Raw genomic sequence first — 15,907 nt, forward strand, 5'->3', positions numbered from 1 at the left:
GTTGCTTCACACACGGAATTGTGGCATAAGAGACTTGGCCATATGAGCCAAAAGGGTATTGATGTGCTTTCCTCTCTGAAGAGGGTTGATGTAAAAGGAAAAAACTTGGATTTTTGTAACGATTGTCTTTATGGAAAGCAAAATAAATCTTCTTATTACTCTGGTGGCTCTTGCAAAGCTAATCCTCTTGATCTTATTCACTCCGATGTATGCACCGTGCCTGTTAAGTCTTTTGGTGATGCATTGTATTTTGTTACATTTATTAATGACTGTACTAGAAAAGGATGGGTGCATTTGTTGAAAAGTACGAGTGAGACTTTTAATTCTTTTAAGAAGTTTCATGCTTTTGTCACTACGCAAAAGAATACTAAGTTTAAATGTCTCAAATCTGATAACGGAGGACAGTATGTATCTGCTGAATTTCAACGTTTTTGTGATGAAAATGGGATTAAAAGGGAGTTGACAGCCCCTTATAATCTATCTTCTAATGGTGTGGCTGAGAGGTATAATCGTACTTTATGCGAGAGAGTGCGTTGCATGTTGTCCACCGCTAATCTTTCCCACGAGTTTTGGGGGAAGGCATTGAAAACTGCAGCTCATATTTGCAATCGCTCTCCTAATAGTACATTGAAAAATGACATTCCAGAAGAGGCTTGGTCTGGCAAACCTGCCTCTTATGATCATTTGAGAGTATTTGGCTGCAAAGCTTTTGTTCATGTACGCAATGACTTGAGAACAAAGCTTGATATGAAGTCCATTAAAGGAGTCTTTCTAGGTTATGGGGAAAAAGGTGAAATGGGCTATAGAGTGTGGTTACCACAGTTTAGAAAGGTAATACGTAGCCGAGATGTAGTGTTCAATGAGGCAAAATTGCTTAAGAATGCTACAGAATTTGATGCTGACAAGAAAACAGTCAGATTTCAGCCGTCCGTGCCACCCATTGATGTTGAAAAAGAGCCCCATGATGCATTACCGCAAGCTGGAATTGATAATCAGCCGGTTAACCTTGAGTCAGAAGAGATAGGACATGTTTTTGATGCTCCTAATGAGGATGGACAACCACCTGAATTGGTTGAAAATGATTTTCAGCAGCATGATAGAGCGAAAAATGAGTTGCCTAATGATGTAGAACCGTTGCCTGAGAATGTCGATCATTAGGTACGCAGGTCAACTCGTTTGAGAAGGCAACCGCAGAGATTTAATCCCTCTTTGCATCATGTAATGTAGATAGATGAGGGTGAACCTCTTACTTATAAAGAGGCTAAGTCATGTGAGTAAGCAGTAAGTGGGAGCTTGCAATGCAAGAGGAAATGAAATCCTTGTATGCAAATGATACTTGGGATCTTGTGCCATGGCCTATAGGGAGAAAGGCTCTTCCTAACAAATGGGTATACAAGATTAAGATTATGGATGAAAAACCTAAGTACATTGCAGGCTTACAACTTTACGTGTCCTTTTTGCTCTCGTTGCGGTGCTTGATTTGGAATTGAATCAAATGGATGTAAAGACAACGTTTTTGCATGGCGATATTGAAGAGGACATATACATAAAACAACCTGAAGGTTTTGTAGTTCCTACACGCGAGGAACTTGTATGCAAACTGAAAAGGGCTCTGTATGGTTTGAGACAATCATCTTGGCAATGGTATAAGAAGTTTGACACTTTTATGCTGTCTCAAGGCTTTAAACGCAGCCATGCAGATCATTGTTTGTATACGAAAAGGGATGAAGATGGTAGTCCCATCATTCTTGTTCTCTATATTGATGACATGCTACTTGCCGGGAAACATAAGACTAGTCTTGATGCTCTGAAACGTAAGCTAAATTCAACATTTGCTATGAAGAATTTGGATGATGCAGAGCATATTTTTGGCATGCGTATTAAAAGAGATAGAAAGCTGCAATTGTTGTTTTTATCTCAAGAAAGGTACATTGCAAAAGTACTTGACAGGTTCAATATGGAGGGGTTTCTCTGGTTCTTGTGCTCGTAAAAAGATTCTCCCTAACAAAGATTCTCTTTAACGGGGGGAACAAACCCATCTTCTGTACCAATACTGTGTTAATCTTCTCCCTCGTCTCTTTTGGTTGAGAGTTTATTTATTTTCAGCTTATTGATTATTTTTGTGCGCTCCCGTCGCGGGGATCCCCGAGCTTAGGCCGAGGCCTCCTTGCTCCTTCTCCGTGATGAAGTACTTGCAAAAAGCACAAACACGAAACAACAACTCGTAGAGCGTATTCACAAGCTTTACCTGTCGCTCCAAGTACGGAAAAGCGACCTTCGCACGATGGCTGCACGCAATCACTCGCAGAGACCCAATAGTGTCGCAGAGACCCAATAGTGTGGACTCCTTGTGCCAGTGCTGACAGAACTGGGGAGAGAGGTAGCGTTGGCTGATTTTATGGGCTACAGGGAGTGGCAGGAATAGCCGGTGGAGATCCTCCCACAGTAGCAGCAAGGAGTTAGTGCTGATATAGTAGATGGAAGATATAGAAGGTTGGCACTGGTTTAGAGAGAGGAGAGAGAAAGAGATCCCTAGCCATATAGGCAGCACTAGTAAAATTAAGCCTTGCTTTTTTTAATTATTAAGTGGTTGCCCACTTATTAAGTGGGCGGCTGGTCATGTAATAAAAAATGTGAGCCTATCAAAAACTCAGTAAAAACTGAGTGAGCTGAAAAGCGATGCTACACCACACTTCCCAAGCGTCTCTGGATGCAATTCTCAAGCACAGATGCTGTGCAGACATAGATTCCTCGCAGGAAAGCATCTGCTTTCCGGAAAATCACTTGAAAATATCCCGCTTTTCATGAAAAACTTCTTAGAACCCATCTTTATTCTTGTGCCCGTGTCTTTACGCGAATTCCTTTTTCTAGTTTGGGTTTCCTCCCAAACCAATGGAATATTCCTTATCCGATACTCCGGCCACCCATCATGTGACGCATCAAGAATACCCATTTCCGAGTCCCTCCCACCTTGGCGATGCTTATGTCACCCATCATATGACACATCAAAGTTGTCCGTTCCTCATGGCTTTTATCAATTCCAATAGATCTACAGTTCCTAACTTTTACAGTTCAAGTGTACACATTTTTTTCCCCCAGAGAAAAAGATCCTTCTATTAGTTAATAAAACTATCCATAGGGCTACAATCACCTCTACTAGAGAGGGCTACAACAATCATAAGGGGGGACTCTCCCAATGAAAAAACAACATATGTACAATGAGGACTAAATGAGGAGATGGAAGGAGGGAAAAGCCACGTAGGTGGACGGTAGTGCTATCAGAGCTCACCCCGGACCAGAGTCGAAGGAATGCCTCTCTTCCCGCATGCGGTCGGAGCTGCCCTGAAGTCTCTCGAACTGTCTTCTGAGAGTATGGATCAGCTCCAGCCAAAAATCTCGAAGTCTTCGTTGGTGGCACAAGGTGAGCCTCAAAAATGCGGAAGCAGTGGGCCCGCCAGATGAACCAGAGTGTCAAGCCACAGACGAGCTCCCAACACACCTCTCTCTCACTTCACCATTGTAAGCTCTATAGCATACTGGAGTGTAGGTCGACCCCCCTGGATCACTATCATCCTGCTAGTGGAGGATAGCTTAAACTGTAGTGCAGGGCCCGTGAGAGTGAACCAAGCAGCTGTCCCCCAAGTGTACTATTGTGCTGTGGAAAGAGCTGGCATCAACCGAAGGACCCAAAGCCAAACCTGCTGTGCCATGGGGCAGTCCCACTGAAGCTCCTTTAACAAACCTGAGAACTGCAGCCAGTCACCTAGAGTGTGTGATGGACCCTCTGCCATGGGACCCCAAGAAACATGAGGCCTACTACCAACCAAGTGGCCTCTTTGAGTGCTGACCATGGGGTTCCAAACAAGGGGTTGTCTCAGGCACTCCTCCGTGGAAGTGGGCTGGTGCTGCTCCAGGCCTCTCCACAGCTGCTCCCAGGAGCGAAACAGGCTCACAACAAAACAATCCTCCAGTCTCCTGCTCAGACCAACTCTGCGCATCTCTTTGAAAATCCATCTGATTGAAGGTCTCCAGGGGCCTCCTGCTTGAGGCACTCTAGCTTTAAGCCGCTGAAGTAAAAACTCCTTCTAGGGCTCCTCATTTGGAAACAGTCCTTTGACAACAAACTTCCCAAGAAGGGCTCTGCTGTGTTGTGCTGTGTCTATAATCCCCAACCCCCCCTGAGAACAAGGTAGAGTGATGACCTGCCAGGCTACTTTGGCTCGAGCTGGCCCGGGCTATCTAAGTGTCGCACCCTGTCCAAAGAAAGTTCTTGATCAGCCTCTCTACCTGGCTGATAAAGGAGCTCGAAAAGATCCAGCAAGATGTAATGTACCACATAGTAGCCAACAACACCTGGTTGGCCACTATAACTCTGCCTGCCAAAGAAAGTCGAACCGAGCTCCAATGTAACAACTTCCTCCTGATGAACAGGAGGAGGGGAGCAATCTACTGCTCACAAGACAAGTCCAAGCCAACCTGACAGCCCAAGTATCTAACTGCAATCCCTGGGAGGATCCATCTAATATCCTCATGTGGCAGCCAATCAGGCGTAGAAGCATTGCCAACCGAGAAACCCACTGTCTTCCTTCAGTTGATCAGTGCGCTTGATGCACAACAAAACGTCTCAAGAGCCTGCTCACAACTATGCAAGTTGTCCTCCTGGCCCTCCAAGTACAAAGCTGAGTCATCTGCAAACTCAACATCTAGTAGCTCATCGCCCCGAATAGGGAGGGCTAAGCCACGTAGACCAACTTGTCGTGAAACCAAAAATCTGCTCATTGCCTCAGCATAGAATAGAAAAAGGAAGGGGGCAAGAGGGCAGCCCTGTCTGGCCGATCGTGTGAGCATGAAACGGTCTCCTCTACCTCTTGCCAAAAGCACCTGACTATGTGCCATAGTTACATGGAACGGGGGTCGAGGTCAGGAACGGACGGGGATGGGGACGGGACGACAAATGTTAGGGAACTGGGACGAGGGTTGGAATGGCAAAAAAAAAAGAGAGTTTTTGACTGTCGGATGCATCGTGTGACTCCACAAAGTACGTCCCCCCCCCCCCCGAGAGTAGGCCACCACTCCGTGGATGGACCGCTTGCGGGTGTCGCTCCATCCATCTATGAGGAGAGAGACACCATTGGTCTCCCACAAATCCTTTGTTGCTTAGGCCGCTTGCTCCACGGCAAGCTTCTCTTTGTCAAGGAGGGTGGTGCGAAGCCTCTCTGATGAAGGTGGCACATAAGAGGGGCCATATTCCCCTATTTTTGTAACCATGGTTGGAAAGTATGGAGACCTATCCAGACAAAAAAGAGCATGTTGTGTTAGTATGTAGAACCCATTATGAAATACAAAATGGGAGATTGCAATGTGCATATGTCATAAGTCACAATGCACACTCACCCCCGCGAAGCATGGAAGGCAATGTGGTCGTGGAAGAAGAATTGGGCAACCGACCTATCCACCTCTTCCTTCAATTTAGGATTCCAATTTTCATTGAGGGTGCTTTGGCGATGTGCAATGGAAGCCCCCGATGTGGATACATTTGTCTTGAACGCTTGAGAGGCGGAGCTAAGGTTGGCTTGCCTTTGCTCTCGCGGTGATGCCGTGGCGGAGGGATCAACGGAAACAAAACGGCCTTTCTTGGCCGCTTCCGCAACCTCATACACCGCGAGCTTCTCAAGAAGCTCCAACCTCTTCTCGGGAGTAAATGCGTGGGCAAAACTTGACCTTGTGGCGGGGTTCATGAAGAAGATGAGCTCGCACTTTGTTTGCACCACCCGTTCTCTTGTACGGGCATAGCTTGCATGTCCATGGTCTTGCACCGCCACCTTGACCACGCCGAGTCAAGTCGACTTCATCCCACCACGGCCATGTTTGCACGGCGGGCCTTCTTCGAGAAGAGCCGGCTTGAGAGGTGAAGTTAGCTTGAGATGACATGATGGTGGAGAGTCACGAGTGTAGGTGGAGAGAGAGTAGAGGAGAGCTTGAAAGTTGAGAGGGTAGAGAGGAGACTCAAGGGTAGAGGTCTGAGCCTCGAGGAGAGGGTAGACCATAGAGGCAAAGTGCCCCCCTACCGTCCCCCCGACGGTCCCCTGCGTTCTCACTTGGGCTCTTCGAATCCGTCCGTCACCAGCTGTCCTAGCCCTGTTTTCGGCCATCCCCCGCCCCTAGGCCCCATCCCCTCCGTCCCCCGTGACTATGCTGTGTGCATGTCTGTAGAGAGCTAACACACCTCTGATCCAAGCATCTGAGAAGCCCATCCTGCGTAGAGTGGCCTCCAAAAAGTCCCAGTCAACTCTGTCGTAGGCCTTCTCAAAATCGAGAAGAAGTATCACCAGATCCTCACCACGGAGACGCGCGAGGGCAGATGCCTAAGTGAGGATGTTGTCAAGGATACTACGCTCCTTGACAAAACCTGTTTGTGTCCCATGTATAATGCTCTCTAGAAGTGGCTGAATCCTCAAGCTCAGAGCCTTGGCTAAAATTCTGTAGGCTGAGTTGAGGATGGTGATGGGCCGCCACTGTCGAATCTCATCCAAGGAGCCACCCTCCTTGGGAATGAGGTAGATCAAGCCCTCACTCATGCTGTCAGGTATCTCTCTTGTGTGCAAGATGTACTGAAAAGCGCTACAGAGGTATGAGCCAAGCAAGTCCCAATACTCTAGGAAAAACCTGGGAGTCAAACCATCTTCACCGGGACAGCTACCACGGGCAAGTGCTCTGAGGGCTGCATGGAGCTCCTCTAGCTGAAGAGGCAGCTCAAGCCTCTGGCGCATCTCCTCAGTCACAAGACAAGCCATCTGTGACTAAACCTGCTCTCTGCATGCATCCTGACGCTCTGACTGAGGCTCTGCTGACAAGAGGTCACGGTAAAAGTCAGTAGCAACTGCACACATGTCCTTTGGCTCTGAAGCAAGTGACCCGTCAGGCCTCCTCAACTGGCTGACATTGGCATGCCGGGCTCCCACTGTCTCAAAGAACGCCCCCGTCACTCTGTCACCCACCTGGGTCCACTGAGATGCCTGTCGATGGAAAGCAAACTCATGACGCCTCTCCTCTATGCTGGCAAGCTCGTGGCGAGCCTGCTACAACTTCTCCTCCAACCAAGGACTGCCTGGGTGCTGCTCCTGTCGATCAGGATAGACTTCATGCTACTGCTATATTGTATCATGGTGACACTTATCCCCATTTTGTACCTTTATACCATTGCTCAGCTTACCAGCCACCCATAGGAGTCGGTAGCACTCCTATCTCAGTTTCTAGGTTCTAGTTTTCTTTGTTTGTACCCAGACTTGGTACTAGACTCACCATTGTAATCAGTTTGGTCTCATAGGTCATTTTGGCCTTTTGCAGACGTTAATATATCATTTCATTTCATTTCATTTCTCTCTATCTCTCTTAAAGGTCAAGGAACATCCACTAAAAAAGAACCAAAGAACTAAGTAGTAGAACAACCGAGCAAGAAATGGTGTTTATCCTTTTGGTTGTTTATCATCCGATGTATCTGACAGTTTTCCTTTTCAAATTTTCCAAAAGAATTTGTCAGTTGATTTCAGCAATTGCACTCAAGGGAAATTTCTTGAGCGTGTATTATTGTTAATTTGCTTCACATGGGTTCTAGGATAATTTGATGTTTAACACAAAAAAATTATGATATAAAGGCTTTGCATGCATGCATTGCTAGTAAGCAGCACGCAAAGGTCTCAATGGTTTGCTTCACCTGTAGCATAATGGGAATTTAAGTAATAAGTACTATACCATGCTCTGCGTGAACGCATCTTTTGCTTAAAATTTACAATATATGCAACTATTTCTTTTGCTTCATTATCTATTGCAGAATGTCAATATTGTAACCTTATGTTACTGTATGATACATCAGAGCTGTTATATCACTTACCGAAGGGCTTTTATTATGGAGGATGCATGATTGTACAACTTTTATAGCTGCTGAAAGATCAAAAATTGCTATCTAAAAACCCAAAAATCTTTTTTTTCAAAGGCACAACAGCTTATTTACAATTTCGTGTTAGTTGTGTTTGTGTGCACGCACACAGTCATGTGTGCGTGCATGTGTGCGTGCATGTGTGCTTGGTGCATGTGCATGACTCTCTGTCTGTCTGCAATTCTTGCAAATCTCCTTTCTGTCAACTCCATAATGCTTATCAACAAAAATGAAATAGTGTCCTGGACTTCTTCATACCAGGTAAGCATAGTCCCTAAACAAGTATGTAAATGATGAATGCTTTTTCTATTTCTCAAAACCCAGTAAGGTTGCAGTTAAAAATGCTAGGGTTCAATTCATTTGCTAAATTAAAAAAGTATGAATTTGTTGAATGTGTGCGCATAAATCCAAGCTTAGTTCTTTACATTGTAGCATTTCAAGGACTCTCTTGGCTACTACTTGCCAGGTAACCAAGGTGCAAGTCCTGAAGAGGCAAGCAGACAAATCAAGGAACTGTCTGCTGCTGCCCGAAAAGCTGCAGGTTTAGAGTGGATGATTCAAGCACCTTCACCAAGCACCAGAATCCTCGAGCAAGAAGTAAAAAGGAGTCCCGAGGACAGCTATATAGATGAGGTCATAAAAGGAGCTAATTTAAAAATTGCCAACCCCAAACACCCCCCCCCCCCCCCAAAAAAAAAAAAAGAAAAAGAAAAACACCCACCCTTGAGGGCCCCCTTTCTCCCTCTCTCTTAATTCATGCGGATCTTGAATACTGAGAGTTGTAGATTCTCACTGGTGTGTGTGTACTCTCGTGTGCAGAAGTTGCATGTAAACCCCAAAGAACTGAATCCTTTTCTCAAAGACGGAGGAGATGGCTACCCATCAGAAAGCAAGAGGCCTGAGGCACCAATTGTAGGAGATGGAGGCTTAAGTTGGAGGCTGAAAGCTTTGAAAAGGGCGAAGGAGCAAGCTGAACGTGAAGGCAAAAGGCTTGATATGGTGAGTCTTCTCTTCAAGTAAACTAGTTATTAGTTGATTTATGCGCTTTTGACTTGTCTCAGTGACCAAACGTGCCTTGTTAGCATATAAGATCATATCTGTTTGACTGCGCAAATCCATTTCGATTCCCTCTGTTGGGGTCGACAGTTACTTTTTTATGATTGTTTTTTTCTCTTGTTCATGTCTTTTACTTGAAGGTTGTGGAGGAACGTTGGGGCTCACTTGCTGAAATGACAGTCAGTGTCTCGGCAAAAAGAGCAGCACATGCGCATGCTCATTTGCATGCAATAAGAGAAAGAAAGAGCAGTGAAAATTTGAAGCCAGGAGAGAGAGGCACAGAAACTTCTGGAGTGCAGGAAAACATGGACACTGATAAGGACAAAGATATGGAGAGAATATCCATGAGTAGTCGAGACTATTTAAAGGACGTCCATGGTGGTGATAGGAGAATGAAAGCACCACGGGGAACAGAATCCCTTTACTGGAAGAGAAGAAAAGATGGGGTAGGCCAATCAATGCGTGCAGAGGATAAGGAAATTTTCAATGCAGCTGCCTCTGCACTCAATCAATTTCAAAATGACGGGAATTTTTTGCAAAATTTCAGAAAAACTCAGCAGGATGAAGGCAGGAACACGGAGGAGGAGAACACATCTCCTTCATGTGATGACCTAAGAAATGGCCAGCGTAATATGGAGAGGCTAGAGACATCCACTGCTACAGATTTAGCTTCGATTACACCATCTGAAGGTTTGAGTGCTAATCAGCTGGCAGCTAAAGCTTTGCAGCTGCAATTGCAAGGGAAGAGCAAGGAAGCGGAGGAGCTTTTGGTAAGCACTGATTTTCACATCTTGTACTAGATAATTTGCCAAAGGTCTTTAGACATGGTATAGTAGATGAGGGTACGTGGCTCTTAATTACAAACTGAGCGCAGTATCTGACTGCTGCTCTCCATGTACTTTGCACGTAGCATGCTAACATCATTGCATGCATTTTACTTCCGTCTACCAGTTAGCATTATTAAGATCTACCACTTCCTCGTTTTTCTGGACCCTCATTAAAATAGGATACATGTCTAAATATGATACAACTAAAAAGGTGTTCCAACTACATAGAAACTCATCGAAAATGATTAATTGCAGAAAGGAAATAACTGTTTAAAAGACTGCTGTTTTAATCCAGAATCAACTGCAAGATAGACGAAAGAAAGAGGAAGAGCTCTCAGGCAGCCAAGAAGCGACCAGAAGCAAGACTTTTGGGTATGTGTACTTCATCAAGGTGTTTGCCAAAAGCTGAAGTGCTTTGACTATAATTTTCAGCTGAAATGGATGATATGTGGTCTGATTTTGTTCCGATGACTTCAGAGAAACCGATAAAGATCCCAACACAGGTTACAAGCAAATCTTGAAAAGTGTCGTTGGTGATTACAAACGCAAACTAGGCCAGAATGAGAGTGGAGATGTGGGGCTTGCCAAAAGCATTCTGCACAATAAGCAGTATAGCAGGTCCACTTGTGTGGATGAGGAATATGAATCTGTAAGTGGCGGTTTTCACGACACTGAGTGTAAGAGGGCGAAGGCAAAAGCACATCAAACGACTGGGGAAAGAGAAGCCAAGCAGGCCGTACAAGCTCACAAACGAATCATCACGCAAGAGGAGCGCTGCCAATTTTGCTTTAACAATCAGTCTCGTCCTAAACATCTGACTATTTCCATAGCCAACTCTTGCTACCTTATGCTACCTCCATGGGAGCCTCTTGTAGATGGACATTGCCTTCTTGTTCCTATGCAAGTATGAGCGGGCTTACTTTGAATTTAGTTTGCTGCATTGGTTGGTTTGTTTGGCAAAAAAATAAAAATAAAAATTCTTTCGCAGCATGAAGGCTCATCACGCAATATGGATGAGGATGTTTGGGAGGAGCTTCGGAATTACAAGAAGTGCCTGCTGCAAATGTTTGTGAAGCAGGGAAAAGATGTATTATTTATGGAAACAGCAATCAATCTAGCTCAACAGCGCCGTCACTGTCTGGTTGAATGCATTCCTCTACCCCCGGACAAAGCAAAACAGGCTCCTCTTTATTTTAAAAAGGTGTAATATGGTTGTCTCAACGAAATTCTGTCAAGAAAGGGCACTTCAATTGATTGTTTGCATATGGCTGACTTGTTTTGCATGGCTTATGTGTTAGGCTATCGACGAAGCAGAAGATGAATGGAGTCAGCATGATGCCAAGAAGCTCATTGATACCAGTGTGAAGGGTCTACGGGGAAGTATCCCTAAGAACTTTCCTTACTTCCATGTGGAGTTTGGATTGCGTGCAGGATATGTCCATGTCATTGATAATGAAAGGGAGTTCAGACGCGATTTTGGGCGCAATGTCGTGATTGGCATGCTCAAGCTGCCAGAAGAGGAAATGCATAGAAGGCGCAAGCAACAGACTTTTGACCAGCAGAAGGAGGCAGCCCTCAATTTTCAGAAGGATTGGGCTCCTTTTGATTGGACCAAAATGCTAGATTGATTGAAATCATCTCTGGAAAGCAATTTGTGTGTTCTTTGTGAACTGCATGGCTGCCTCTATGTCTGTATGAGAGAGAGAGAGAGAGAGAGAGAGAGAGAGAGAGAGAGAGAGAGGAAGAAGAAGAAGAAGAAGATTATTTTAAAGTCGTAGGAAACTAACCCAAGAGACCTGAAGATCTGTCCGACGAGGCTGTTATTCAAGAGGTAAATGGCATAACCAATCTACCTCACTTGCGAGAGAGAGAGAGAGAGAGAGAGAGAGAGAGAGAGAGAGAGAGAGAGACATGATGATGATGATGATGAAATGAAATGTTATATTAGTCCAAAATGACCTATGAGGACGAATCCATTTGTGAGACTTACAATGTCTGGAGAACATAAAAATAGAAACACATGAGGATGCCTCGAGTTGGTAGGTATGTAAGCCTACCTATATCATCTCAAAACATATGGAGTGGGGTACGATCACATGAGGGCTAATGAGGTGTATACAATGGTGATCATCTCATGACCTCTCTCATGGGTCTCTATGGTATGGCCTCAATATGTGTGTGTGTGTGTGTGAGAGAGAGAGAGAGAGAGAGAGAGAGAGAGAGAGAGAGATTGCAAATTGAAACAGAGGGAAACTTATACGTTAAAGCATGTGCTCACTCTATTTTTGGGTATGGTCTTATTGACCCTCTTTACTGCAATTACTTGTCCCTTAATGTGTTGCACACTACTATGGATACATTCTACCATCAATGCATTGAATGGTCTAGCAATAACAAAGAGAAGACCATGGACCTCCCGTCGTTGCTTATGGTTGAGGATAAAGTAAACTACACTAAGGATGAAGTTCTTGGGGTAGAGCTACTGGGAGTCCTTCAAATTGGCATCCTTGTTGCTGAAAATTGTTGCCAATGAAGGCTAAAGATGGCACAGGATCCTTTGTCGCTTATTGTGTTGCACAATGCTATGGATACTTTATAGCCGCGATGGATTAGCAATATGCATGGGAGGTCAATGATCTTTTGCTCGTTACTCCACCATTTGATGAGGAAGGTTGCTTATGGTTGTGTAGAATGAAACTCTACTACGGATAAAGATCTGAGGTATACTTATAAGATCAGCTGGATAACTATGAAAAAGAGGTATAACCAACGGTTTTTTTTTTTTTGATCCAAAGAAGAGTGAAACAAATGGAAGGTGGAGGCGTCGAACCCATCAAAGGTCGTGCTTCGATAAGGATATGTTATTGATGAGGCAGCTTATCACAGAGCTTATGGGGGCTGCATGATAATTCACACAAGCGGCATGTTGTGACGAGGGAAAGCAAAGATATTTGCATAGATAAGGGTAGGATATGCTTTTCTGCATTGTGAGCCTTTCAAGTGTTGGGGACCAAAAGAAAAAATATCTTCGTCTCTCTCCGCATGAATGACCTAAGAAGGCTTCCCCATAGGCCCTTATAACGGTGGCATTCTCATATACAAGTGTACCCTTTTGCCCTTTCGAAATGTATGGGGTTTGAAGCTTTCCATGTTCACAAATTCAAAATTGTTGAAGAGAATAGAGACGGAGACATGTTGTTGAAGGTCAAAGCTAAAATGACCTGGAATATCAAGTCACAAGGGCTCTTTTGAATCTAGAGGGTACACAGTTATCATTGGTATGAGGTAGCAGACGAGGATCATGGACTTGATCAACATGATGAATCTACCACGGGTGATGACCCTTATCTTGCTAACTCACTCGGTAGTGGTTTCACATTAACCATTGTACATGTTTCTTATCATGGTCTCGTGAGAAGCTCAATTGGTGTTGCAATTTTCACAAATATGTATAGTGTGAAATATAGTAATAGACATATGTATGCATATTGTGGTTACATGTTACCATATACATGTGGTAGTGATGTGTGTGAACACACTAGGACCGCAAGGACATTTTTTTCCTCTTTAGGAGGTTTTTTCCCCGTGCTTTGTATATACGCCTATCACTCTAGGGCTATCCATCTTTCTATTGCACACTAAGTAAAACACTCTCTGTTGTGTGTCTTGAGCTTCCTTCGTCTTCTCCAAGATGTGTGTATTTTTTTGCAACCCTAATTCCAACAATTGGTATTAGAGCAGGTTTCGTCCTCCCGAGCTTAGTCGCTAGCAGCTGCATCACGTGCCTGCTCACTTTCTCGGAATTTAGTGAGCTTTGGCGAGCGTTCGGAGGTCGACATTTTTTTTTTTATTCGGCCTAATTTGGGAGAAGATTTCTTATTCGGGCTCATTTCGGCCTTCGTTTCCATTACTAGCAATACTGCGTAGGCTATTTCGTCATTTTTGTCAGTGCCATTACAATTACTGCATAACATGTCCCATACAGTCTACTGCGGATTGTGGTATATAGCAAGTATTGATCTCACTCACTTTCTCCTCATTTCGGGCAGTTTTTACATCAAGTGTAGGCATTTTTCTTGGTTGACTACAACACAGATGTGTTCAAGATGTTTGCTGCTGAGGATAGAGTGGATGGGGACAATTACCTTATGTGGGCTTACATGATGCAACATGTACTTTTATTAAAGGGAGTTTGGAACATTGTGCAAGGCATTGATGTACGTCTTGGTTCTGAGGATGTAGGCAATGTTGAGGATGTTGCAAATCTTGCTGTAAGAATTGCCGCTATTAGAGTTTTTTTGCCTATGGCAGAACAAGCTTGTTGGGATGTAAAGGATGCGCAGACTCATGCGTTGATTGTGTTGTCTGTGAAGCACACCATTACTCCTCACATTCGTTTAGCAAAATCTTCAAAACAGGCTTGGGATATTCTGGCTAGTCTTTATGCAAGCCGCAATGAGACAAAAATTGCATTATTGTGTAAAGAGCTGGACTCCAAGATTATGCATGAGGAAGATGATATGGACACTTTCCTTGTTGGTATCAAGGATATTAATGAGCAACTTATTTCTGCAGGTGAAGTCATTTTAGACAATTCCCTTGTGCAGATTGTTCTTGATGCCTTACCATACTCTTACCAGACTTTTGCTAGTACTTGGAGACAGGACCCAAGGAAATCATGAAGTTGTCAAGTTTGATGCATTGTGCACATTGCTATTGCAAGAGTCACTTTCCAAAAAAAACAAGACTAGACAGTTTGTAGTTGAACAGGCTTTTATTGTTGCTCAAAGAAAGGGTGGTAACAGTAATGCAACCACTTCTTATGGTTCTTCTACCAGTGGAAAATCACCTATTCCTAATGCTTCTACTGGCAACAATTCGCCTGGAAATTCTGGTCATAAGGGCAAAAAGAAGATGCGTTGCCGTTATTGTAAAGCTAATGATCACTTGATCAAGTAGTGTCCTAAGTTGAAGGTCAAAGAGGCTAAGAAGAAAGAGGGTGGTTCCATTGCAAATGCTGGTTCCACTACAAATGCAGCTATTGTTGAGTCTTCTGTGAAAGGAGACTGTGATGCTAATGTTGATGGAGAATGGGCTTTTAGTGTAGAGTGTACCTATAACCTGTTGTCCATGATACATTGCTGCAGATTGACGTGTGGTATTTTGACAGTGGTGCTACAAAGCACATTACCTCACATTGTGATTTGTTCACCTCCTTGAGGGTTTAGTTACTTGTGCCAACAATACCTCTTATCATATTCAGGGAGCTGAAAAGATTGTGCTTCCGCTGCTACAAATGGTAGTTCTTTAATACTTGTTGATGCACTTTATATACCTGGGATCAAGAAGAATCCTTTGTCTGTATCTGAACTTGCTAGACTTGGTCTTGTAGTCAAATTTTTGGATGACAAATGTAGAGCAAATGTACAATACATGATCTCAGTTTCAGTGATGAAATTGTTGTATCTGGCATTTTATGTCGTGGGTTGCATAAGCTCACTTTATATGACAAGTGTGGGCAGAATTTTACAAATGCAGTTTTGGATTAAATGCTATTTCAGATGCAAAACTTTGGCATGCACGTTTTGGTCATCTGAATTTTGCTAGTTTGCTGCATTTGCAAAAATCTGATATGGTTTCTTCTTTACCGTCTCTTGAAGCGCCTATCAAACATGTTTGTGAAGGATGTATTTTGGATAAGATGCAGCGTTCTAAGTTTCCAAAGGATGGTTCAGTTAGGGCCAAATGCAGGTTGCAGCTTGTGCATAGTGATGTTTGTGGACCCATGCAAACTCTGTCCTTGGGAAATTACCTTTACTTCGTGACTTTCATTGATGATTACTCCAGGCATGCATGGGTATTTCCACTTAAAGCGAAGTCCAAAGTTTTGATGTGCTTCAAACAATTTCTGGCTATGGCTGAAAATGTCTCGAAATGTACTAGGGACACCATCTGTTCTGATCGAGGGGGGGATTATATGTCTCATGAATTTAATGCATTTTTGGCTAGTCGTGGGATAAAACACCAATGTACAATGCCTTATACGCCTCAGCAAAATGGTGTTGTTGAGAGGAAAAACAGATCACTT

General features: G+C 43.9%; 1 protein-coding gene across 2 annotated transcripts in view; it reads left to right on the forward strand.

Moving 5' to 3' along the window:
* The window catches only part of LOC147436704 (uncharacterized), a 124,129-nt gene extending 112,537 nt beyond the window's left edge, over positions 1-11,592 (forward strand). For both annotated transcript variants that reach the window (XM_086486151.1, XM_086486152.1), the window contains exons 4-10: positions 8,403-8,569; positions 8,756-8,935; positions 9,133-9,762; positions 10,115-10,191; positions 10,297-10,723; positions 10,808-11,020; positions 11,118-11,592. In XM_086486151.1, the coding sequence (XP_086342277.1) occupies positions 8,403-8,569; positions 8,756-8,935; positions 9,133-9,762; positions 10,115-10,191; positions 10,297-10,723; positions 10,808-11,020; positions 11,118-11,447 (2,024 nt within the window). In that variant the 3' untranslated portion in view covers positions 11,448-11,592. The remainder of the gene's footprint in view (positions 1-8,402; positions 8,570-8,755; positions 8,936-9,132; positions 9,763-10,114; positions 10,192-10,296; positions 10,724-10,807; positions 11,021-11,117) is intronic.
* Positions 11,593-15,907: the final 4,315 nt, after the last annotated feature.

Source organism: Adiantum capillus-veneris, chromosome 17 (assembly GCF_014529385.1).
Source record: "Adiantum capillus-veneris isolate H3 chromosome 17, ASM1452938v2, whole genome shotgun sequence".
NCBI lineage: Eukaryota > Viridiplantae > Streptophyta > Polypodiopsida > Polypodiales > Pteridaceae > Adiantum > Adiantum capillus-veneris.